Source organism: Sardina pilchardus, chromosome 17 (genome assembly GCF_963854185.1).
Source record: "Sardina pilchardus chromosome 17, fSarPil1.1, whole genome shotgun sequence".
Lineage (NCBI taxonomy): Eukaryota > Metazoa > Chordata > Actinopteri > Clupeiformes > Clupeidae > Sardina > Sardina pilchardus.
The window spans coordinates 31,882,858-31,892,857 of NC_085010.1; the positions used below are offsets into that span (position 1 = coordinate 31,882,858).

Consider the following 10,000-nt stretch of genomic DNA (forward strand, 5'->3'; position numbering starts at 1 on the left):
AGATTGCCTCAGATAGCCACCATCCCTGGGGTGGACCGGGCCCTGTTCTGTCACGAGTCTAGAGGAGGTCCGCAGGTTCAGAACCAGACCAGGTCCACATCAGGTCCAGAACAGGACTAGGACCACAGTGTACTGGGACAGGAACAGGTTGAGAAGCACTAGAGATCAAAACAGGTCTAGATTGGGACCATTCCCCATCTCTCTCTTGCACCACCTACTGGCTTCATCTCATTCTTGTGTTTCGTGTGTGTGTGTGTGTGTGTGTGTGCGTGTGTGTAGATAATCTTCTACGAGGACCGGGAATACCAGGGCCGCCACTATGAGTGCAGCAGTGACTGTGCCGAGATGCACTCCCACCTGTCGCGCTGCAACTCCATCCGGGTGGAGAGCGGCTGCTGGGTGGCCTACGAGAAGCCCAACTTCATGGGCTACCAGTACATGCTGCACAAGGGCGAGTACCCCGACTACCAGCGCTGGGCCGGCTTCAACGACTGCATCCGCTCCTGCCGCATGGTGCCTCCAGTAAGAGACACACACACACACACACACACACACACACACACACACACACACATCCTGGCTTCAACGACTGCATCCGCTCCTACACCTAGTGCCCCACACACAAACACCCATGCACATACTGTATAGACACATACACATGTTCAACAATTGCATCTGCTCGTGTCACAAAGTGCCCCTGATAACACACACACACACACACACAGATGGCTCACAGATTTCTGCCTCAGTTGCATGGCTGCATTGTGTGTGTAAGATCTAGTGTGTGTGTAGGTCCTAGTGTGTGTGTGAAAGATCTAGTGTGTGTGTGTGAGATCTAGTGTGTGTGCAGGTTCTAGTGTGTGTGTGAGATCTAGTGTGTCTGTGTGTGAGATCAAGGGTGTGTATGTGTGTGTGAGATCTAGTGTGTCTGTGTAGGTTCGAGTGTGTGTGTGAGATCTAGTGTGTGTGTGTGTAGGTTCTAGTGTGTGTGTGTGAGATCAAGTGTGTGTGTGTAGGTTCTAGTGTGTGTGTGTGTGAGATCTAGTGTGTGTGAGAGAGATCAAGTGTGTGTGTGAGAGATCTAGTGTGTGTGTGAGATCAAGTGTGTGTGTGTGTAGGTTCTAGTGGGTGTGTGTGAGATCTAGTGTGTGTGTGTAGGTTCTAGTGTGTGTGTGAGATCTAGTGTGTGTGTGTGTGTGTGTGTGTGTGAGATCAAGTGTGTGTGTGGGCCCGGTTCTTCACCTGCCTCAGTGTTCAGCTCTGCGCGCCTCTCTATCGCCCCCTGCAGTACCGTGGCAACTACCACATCAAGCTGTTTGAGCGCTCCGACTTCGGCGGGCAGGGCATGGACCTGATGGAGGACTGCCCCGACCTGCGCGAGCGCCTGCCCAGCCGCAACGTGTCCTCGGTCAACGTGATGGAGGGCTACTGGATCCTGCACGAGCACCCCAACTACCGCGGGCGCCAGTACTTCCTGCGCCCCGGCGAGTACCGCCGCTTCCACGAGTGGGGCAGCGCCAGCCCGACCTTCGGCTCTCTGCGCCGCGTCACCGAGCAGAACTGAGCGCTCCGCTCGCCCGCCGCCACCGCAGCCGCCATCTGACCACCCCCGACCTCCGACCTCCACCCCCGACCCCCGACCCCCCTCTCCTGACCCCTGACCCCTGCAGTCCTCTCCACGGTCCGGTCCGCGGCCAGACCGACCAGGCGCCTTGGGCCCTGACGTGAGGTTGTTGATGCCTTGTTGATTTTGGCCTCAGGGGGGTAGTCACGGCAACCCGCAGGTCTCCCCAGCGACGGCCGCGCTGTTTTCCTTGTGTGTTAACTAAACTAACTGTGAACGCTGTGCACTTGTGTCTCTAGTCCCCATGCCCTCTCCTAAAGAAATGGTTTAAAAAAAAAGTCAATAAAGCGACCTTAAAGTCTTCTCCGTTGTCTTTAGTGGTCTTACTGGTCCACACACACACACACACACACACACACACACACACACACCAGTAAGAGGTTAAGTTAAGTCTTCCCCGTTGTCGTCCAAAGCGTTGTGAAGCACGGAAGCACCAAGATCAGTGAGCAAGACACAAGCCTGACTGAAGCATCGGTTATTCACGACTCACAGCAAGTCAGGGATATTCGGCTTTTGGGTGAACACAACATCCACTATAACCTTTACAGGTGAACTCAATGTGACCTTTTCAACTTTTGAATGCGAATGTTCAAGGTTCAATGTTTCAGTGCTTTCTGAACTGAAACATTACATTTCACAGGGAAGCCAGACATCCCTAATATAACTCTTTGTGAGTACAGTATATAGGCTTAAGTAAGTGGTGAGACACTGGGCGTTAGCTTACAGGAGGATAAATCCCTTGAGATGACCTGTCTTGTCTAAGGGGGCCATTGGCATCAACGCACAGAAAGCAGAGCAGCTCACAGGAGTTAGCGCACCTGTTCATGACACAGACAGGATGAATGACACAGTCACAAATCCAGCGTGCTGTGGTGTGCTGTACACTAAAACATATAAAATCAAAGCTCACTGACTGTAAAATAAGTCCTTAGTCAGAAGGGAAAAGCGCTTCAGAGAACACAATTAGCTTCATCAAGGCCTCTTAAGATCCGTGATGATGTCGGGCCAACCTTCCACAGCACGAGACGCAGAACCTGCTCCTCCGAAGGCGATTTCATCAGCGCGCTATGACATCACGGCTATAAAACGGAGAGGAAGGGGAAACCGGCTCGTGCTTTGAAGCGCGTTATTAAAGAACAAAAAGGAGCTTTCTGAGGCGCAGGGGCTCGCGCGCCAGTCTTTATAAGATCACATGGCGCGTGGCGGGGGTGAGGGACCCATGAAAGAGTCGTAGCGCGAGAGGCCCACATCACAGGCCCGCGCGACTCAAAGAGGAAGAGTCAAAGTGGCCTGGTGTTTGCCCCGAGCACGGCGCGCTCTCAGAACACAAAACACACCCTAACACCGCCTCAGTCATGCATGTTTCATATGACTAGGGAGAGAGGCTCTCTCAGAAATAAATATCAATTATTGAAATAGTTAATTAGCCGGCCATAATTGGCGAAGATACAAATGAATACGTAACTTTTGAGGATGAATTATTGATGTGTAAAAAAAAAATCTGCGCTCAGCGGGGAGGATATTTGAGTCTCTAAAGATGAAGAATAACAAGAAATATGAGTTTTGGCCTTGAGTAATGTTCAATTAAAGCTCTGTCGACTTTGCTCCGCGAGCGCACAGCCTTGCTAGGGCAGCGTGGCTCTCCGTGCTCCCTCGCGCCACGGGCCCTCCCTGGCCACTCAGATGCGGATCACAGGCATACACACACACACACACACACACACACACACACACACACACACACACACACACACACACACACACACACACACACACACACGAACACACTTACACTCACGGATCACAGGCCGCCTTTGATGGCTACAAATCTAGATGACGGGCGGCTGAGATGGACTCTGTATCTGACTCGAAATCTCGGATGTGGAACAAGTAGTTGCGGATGTCTACGCAAACGCAGGGCCGCTGGGGCAAGGTGCTGACTGATGAGCGCGTCTCCGCGTGATTGCAGAGCACCAGGCGGTGATTGCCGTGAACGGGCCGCTGCCCTCACCTTCAGAGAACTCAGAGAACCGATAAAATAAAAAAATAAAAAAACACGCTAGCTGCAACTTTAAAGACGACACTACACTGCCGACAGAGCAAGGATTTCAGATTTCTCTTAAAAGAGCGCCGCAAATTAGTCTTCTTCTTTTGTTTTGTCTTGTCACGCTGCGACTCTCTTCATCATTAACGCAATTTTCTTTTTATTATCACGCCTTTTATCTGCGCGCGAGCGAGCGTGATCCCCGGTCCTCCTTTGCTAGTGGAGAAAACAACAGAACCGAATTTGAAATAAGATCAGGGCTTTTCTTTCAGTCCTCTTCATCTACAAACCCTTTCTGCTGGGCTTTTTTTGATGGCGCTCATTGAGGGCGTAAACAGCGCGTTTTGGAGAATGAAACGGAGTGCAGACGTCAAAAGGCAAGAGATCTTTCGCTCTGCGCCTCAGCGGAGGAGCGGGCGTCTGCCGCGGTGCTAATAGCTACATAATTAATCCTCAGTAGTATTGTGTTTGCTCGTGCCTGGCCCACTTACGGGCCTCTTAAGGCTCGTTCCCCGCGGAACGCTGCACTGATCTTCCGAACCGCACTGTCAAGAAACAGACAAATTAATGATATATCACAACAGCGGCCCAGTGGAGAGCAGAACTGGTGTTTTTTTGAAAGTGGCTAGAAGTAGTGTTCATTACTTTGAGTTTTATGCATTCTGTGAAACACACACTTACTCTCTCTCTCTCTCTCACACTCATACAGACACACATACACAGACACAGATACAGACACACACACTCTCTCTTTCTTCAAATCTTACCCGCACATCAATCTTAAGAAACAAAGCACACATACAACAGCAGATTCAACACAAAGCCCAAGAAAATTATTCTGCAAAAAAACTTTTATTTGACAATGGACTGAAAACAGAGATATCCTGGAGAGTGCTTCCTCCATAGAGCCGAGTCTGCAGTGACCTCGGCCCAGCCTCCGAGTGGGCACTTGGGCAGGTGAGACCTCCATCTGGCTGCCGGGGGGGCAGTGGAGAGGGCAACAGTGTGGTAACCCCCCCTAGGCACAGAGGGGATCGAGATTTGAACACCCCCCCCCCCCAAACACCAGAGGTGGTCAGTCTGGAAGCAGATGGAGACAAGACTGCGACTACAGCGGTCAGTCCCCCATCCCCCCCCCCCCCCACACACCCACACCCACACACTGCACCAGACCCCAGCCTGTCGGAGAGTGGTGTGGCGGTCCACTAGCTCCCCTCGTGTCACAGAGCATCAAGCCACGCCCACAGGAAACACTAACATCAGTGTCAGAAAAGACAGCAGTCAGGAAAAAAAAACAGCTGAAGAGAAATTATTTAAAAAATCCTCTTAAACTGACGAGAAATAGAAAGATCCATCTGGCCCGTCTGACCGGGCCTGGCGTGGGATTGTGTATCGGTCCAGCCAGACGGCCAATAGTCCGTTAGCAGAGGACCATCATCAAAACGCTGAGAATGCCCACCTCTCCTCCTGTGTGTGGTGTGTGTGTGTGAGAGAGACACCTAGGTGTGTGGTCCATGGTTTCATACTGTCTGTGTGTGTGTGTGTGTGGTCCAAGGTTTCATAAATTGTCCATCTTTGTGTGTGTGTGTGTGTGTGTGTGTGTGTGTGTGTGTGTGTGTGGGTGTGTGTGTGTGTGTGTGTGGTCTTTCAGTCGTTGGCTGTTGAGCCATATTTGGATGATCATTCTACATCCATCACAACAGAACACAGAGACCAAGCTCTGCAGAGGTAGACACTAGAGAGAGAGAGAGATGAGAGGGGGATGAGAGAGAGGGAGAGATGAGAGAGAGAGAAAGGTAGAGGGAGAGAGAGAGAGAATGGATGTGCAGAGAGAGAATGAGAGATAAAAAAAGGGGGGGGACTGAGGGGAGATATGCTGAGAGCAACAAAAACCATACACTGAGAGCAGTGGATTGTGGGTAACTGATGTAACCGAGTCTCGCTGAGCAGGTGATATGTAGACTGATATCAGCAGATATCCACTGTTACTGGGTTAGGGACACACCTGGGTGTGTGTGTGTGTGTGTGTGTGTGAGTGTGTGTGAGAGATCATCTGTGCTCAAATCGTCAGCCCCGGAGGTTACCCACAATGCACCAGTCTGGCCATGTTGTACTTGGAGACAGAAGCAGGACTGCTGGCGTTGATCTGAGGAGAGACTCGCTGTGCTGTGTGCTAACATCAGCACACAGCGCTGCTGCACTCTACTCTGCTTAGTGCCGTTAACCGTCTGCCCATTACGCCGTCTGGCAGTTGAAATGTTCTGTCCATGTGGCAGTTGTGTCCAGTTCTTAGTCCTTTCACGTAATGCTTGGTGTGTCCCTTGCTACTAAAAAAAAATCATTCTGAGCACTTCAATATTATGGTTGGCATTGTATTATGGTTGGCATAGCGTTCTGAGTGTTTAGGTTCTGCATTGGTTCCGTTGAGGTTCTGCGTAGCTTTCTGAACGTTTGGGTTTTCATTGGGTTCCGTTGGGTTCTGCGTTGCGAGTCTCCCGGGTTGTGCGCGGGCGGGCTCTGGGTTCTGGGTTCTGGGTTCTAGGTTCTAGGTTCTAGGTTCTAGTTGCTGGTCCTCTGGCCGGGCAGGGCCTGGGCCACGGGCAGGTTCTCGTGGAGGAACTTCATGCTGCCCTGCTCGGAGAAGTCGGCGGCCGTGTGCCCGTCCCCCCGCAGAACCCACTTGGTGGTCAGCAGCCCCTCCAGACCCACCGGCCCGCGGGCATGGATACGGGCCGTGCTGATGCCCACCTCCGCACCTACAGGGGCACACACACACACACACACGCACGCACGCACACACACACACACACACACACACACACACACACACACACACACACACACACACACACACACACACACACACACACACACACACACACACACACACACACACACACAATAGGACACGCCGTCAGGAGGTGATAGTGAGTGTGTGTGTGTGTAACTGATGAAGTGAGTTGGGAGAATGGGAGAGTTGGGGGTTCCTGTGTGTGTGTGTGTGTGTGTGTGTGTGTGTGTGTGTGTGTAACTGAGTTGTGAGAATGAGAGAGTAGGAGATTCCTATGTGTGTGTGTGTGTGTGTGTGTGTGTGTGTAACTGATGTAGTGAGTTGGGAGAATGGGAGAGTTGGAGATTCCTGTGTGTGTGTGTGTGTGTGTGTGTGTGAATGGTGGAGTCGGAGATTCCTACCGAGGCCGAAGCGGTAGCCGTCAGCGAAACGTGAGCTGGCGTTCCAGAACACACACGCACTATCCAGCTGCTGTAGGAACTGCTCTGCTGTCTCCTCTGAACACACACACACACACACACACACACACACACACACACACACACACACACACAATGAATGACCAAGATCAACACACCAACATCACCTGATGACAATAACAGCATAACATCCAAATCCCAGCCCAGAGAATTTGGACATAAAACACACTTTCCTACAGAAACAAAACACACACATCAACACACACAATCTATACACACACATCAACACACACAATGAGCGAATAAATAAGTCCTCTATACACACACATCAACACACACAATGAGTGGATAAATAAGTCCTCTATACACACACAATCTACACAGAATGCAGGAGGGCACACTCTGTTCCAATGCTGCAGTTTCATAACTAAGTTCTGTTCATGTCTTTGGCCACCAGAGGGCAGCATTTTACATACACGCACAACAGATATCACACGATCAGAAAACCACAAGAGGATATTATATATATCAGGAGAGAGAGAGACAGAGGGAGTCAGAGAGAGAGAGAGAGAGCTGTCTTAAATAGACATATTCACCTTTTAAAAATGCACACACATTTATATATATACCTAATAAGTGGTTCTATACTATGAATATCCCCAAACAGATGGAGTCCCCTGAAATTGCAACTTCCCACCACTAGAGGGAGGCATTTCAGAACTTCACATCAGATTTTTTGTGCCACAGTGTGGGAAGGAAATCAAATCAAAAGAAACAACAAACAAACACACACACACACACACACACACACACACACACACACACACACACACACACACACACACACCCTTACCGTTGTCGGTGACGATGACGTCGGTGTGTGAGCTGCCGTACTTGTGGATGTGGTCGATGGCCTCCTGCAGAGAGTCCACCACCTCGATGCAGCACTCCAGATCGCCGTACTCCGTACGCAGAGACTTCACCTCCGACGGGCTGAACGTCAGGTACGACGCAAACCTGGGGCCCGCGTGGATCTTCACCTGAGAGGACACACACACACACACACACACACACACACACACACACACACACACACAGGTCAGGCTGGAGTCAGCGAACAACACACATACCACAAGCACACTGCCACAGGAAGAGAGCCTCTACTGTATGGCCAGAGCAGGAAGAAAACACACTTTCAGAGAAGACACACACACACACACGCATACACAGACACAGACGTCAGGCTAAAGTCAGCTAACAACACACATGCGACAAGCCACCCTGTCTACTGTCCACACACACCCACTACACTGCCACAGGAAAAGAGCCTCTACTGTAGGGCCAGAGCACACACACGCACGCACACACGCCGAACGCACACACACCTCTTCCAGGTAAATCTGCTCGGCACATAAGCTCAGCACTAGTCATGACCCCTGACCCCTGCCTAGCGGTGAACTTTGACCTGCTGCTGCATGCAGTGTGTGTGTGCAGAGAATGTCTAATAAGGGGAGAAGGACCACTCGCTGAATACTTCCGCATGGTACTGCAACTAGAGGGCGATCGCGAGCAAGTGGAGAATGAATGGAGGTGAATGGAGTTTCTCCTAAAATCCACTTTTCTCTGGATATAATTTTTTGTGTAGAAATCGGAATATTGCATGTGAAAGGGGGGTCAAGGAAAATACACACGGTTGAGTATTAGATTTTTTAAGTCCCTTAATTGCTCTAAAAAGCCTTTCAAACGTGTCAATGACGTCATTCATTAGCAGGGTGCTAGTGTGTTATGGGCAACAACGACCAAGCCTGTGAAAAACCAAAGGCCCATAAGTAATTGTTCATTCAACTTTCGACCTATAACCCATATGAGCTTGCCGAAACTAAACTCCAATCTTCGATTTTTTAATGACAGTCAGGTGAAACAGACCAATTTAGCCGTCTAGCCCCATAGAGCCCCATCCACCCCCATTGTTTGATCACTTGCTCGTGATCGCCCCTAGTGGAACTGCAACAGGAACTGCAGGTACAATGCAGGTACAATGGAGTTAATAGGAAGTGGACCGGCTCTCCCTAAAGGGGCTCTGGTGTGTGTGTGTGTGTGTTGTTTATCTGCTGGGTCAGTGTTCTGCTAGTCGTGCTACTTGTGTTTTAGCACATGTTAGTCATGACCCCTGACCTCTGCCTAGCGGTGTGTGTGTGTGTGTGTGTGTGTGTGTGTGTGTGTGTGTGTGTGTGTGTGTGTGTGTGTGTGTGTGTGTGTGTGTTGCGTATCTGCTGGGTCAGCGTTCTGCTAGTCGCGCTGCTTGTGTTTTTGGCACATGTTAGTCACGACCCCTGACCCCTGCCTAGCGGTGACCTTTGACCCTTGCTGCATGCGGTGAGTGTGAGGCCGTGACCCCTGGTGACCCCTGGTGAGCTCACCCGCTCGGTGCGCAGCATGTCGATGATCTGGTCGAAGAGCGGCGTGCGCAGGACGTCTCTGTGCACCAGCAGCGTCTCCATGGCGTTGCAGGCCGCCGGGTAGTCACACTTGGAGTCCCGCACTAGAGCCAATCAGAGCACAGCGTCAGGCATCACATGACACAGCAGGGCCAATCAGAGCACAGCATCAGGCATCACATGACACAACAGGGCCAATCAGAGCACACCATCAGGCATCACATGACACAACATGGCCAATTAGAGCACACCATCAGGCATCACATGACACAACAGGGCCAATCAGATCACACCATCAGACATCACATGACAGAACAGGGCCAATCAGATCACACCATCACACATCACATGACACAACAGGGCCAATCAGATCACACCATCAGGCATCACATGACACAACAGGGCCAATCAGATCACACCATCAGGCATCACATGACACAGCAGGGCCAATCAGATCACACCATCAGGCATCACATGACACAACAGGGCCAATCAGATCACACCATCAGGCATCACATGACACAACAGGGCCAATCAGATCACCCCATCAGACACCACATGACACAACAGGGCCAATCAGATCACCCCATCACACATGTATGGCTAGATAGATGGATGAGTGTGGACAGATAGCCGAGCCCTCACCGATCTTGATGACCTTGTCGATGCTGGCGTCGGCGTCGA

At 50.9% G+C, this 10,000-nt stretch overlaps 2 protein-coding genes across 5 annotated transcripts in view; one reads left to right on the forward strand and one right to left on the reverse strand.

Moving 5' to 3' along the window:
• The window catches only part of crygmx (crystallin, gamma MX), a 4,139-nt gene extending 2,212 nt beyond the window's left edge, over positions 1 to 1,927 (forward strand). The window contains exons 2-3 of the mRNA XM_062518692.1: positions 280 to 522; positions 1,289 to 1,927. Coding sequence (XP_062374676.1) covers positions 280 to 522; positions 1,289 to 1,564 — 519 coding nt within the window. The 3' untranslated portion in view covers positions 1,565 to 1,927. The remainder of the gene's footprint in view (positions 1 to 279; positions 523 to 1,288) is intronic.
• Positions 1,928 to 4,822: 2,895 nt separating this feature from the next.
• The window catches only part of aldh18a1 (aldehyde dehydrogenase 18 family, member A1), a 19,652-nt gene continuing 14,474 nt past the window's right edge, over positions 4,823 to 10,000 (reverse strand). For all 4 annotated transcript variants that reach the window (XM_062518303.1, XM_062518302.1, XM_062518301.1 and 1 more), the window contains 5 exons: positions 9,962 to 10,000; positions 9,299 to 9,420; positions 7,732 to 7,918; positions 6,861 to 6,956; positions 4,823 to 6,424 (listed from right to left, as the gene is read on the reverse strand). The exon at positions 9,962 to 10,000 is cut by the window's right edge and continues 157 nt beyond it. In XM_062518303.1, coding sequence (XP_062374287.1) covers positions 6,228 to 6,424; positions 6,861 to 6,956; positions 7,732 to 7,918; positions 9,299 to 9,420; positions 9,962 to 10,000 — 641 coding nt within the window. In that variant the 3' untranslated portion in view covers positions 4,823 to 6,227. The remainder of the gene's footprint in view (positions 6,425 to 6,860; positions 6,957 to 7,731; positions 7,919 to 9,298; positions 9,421 to 9,961) is intronic.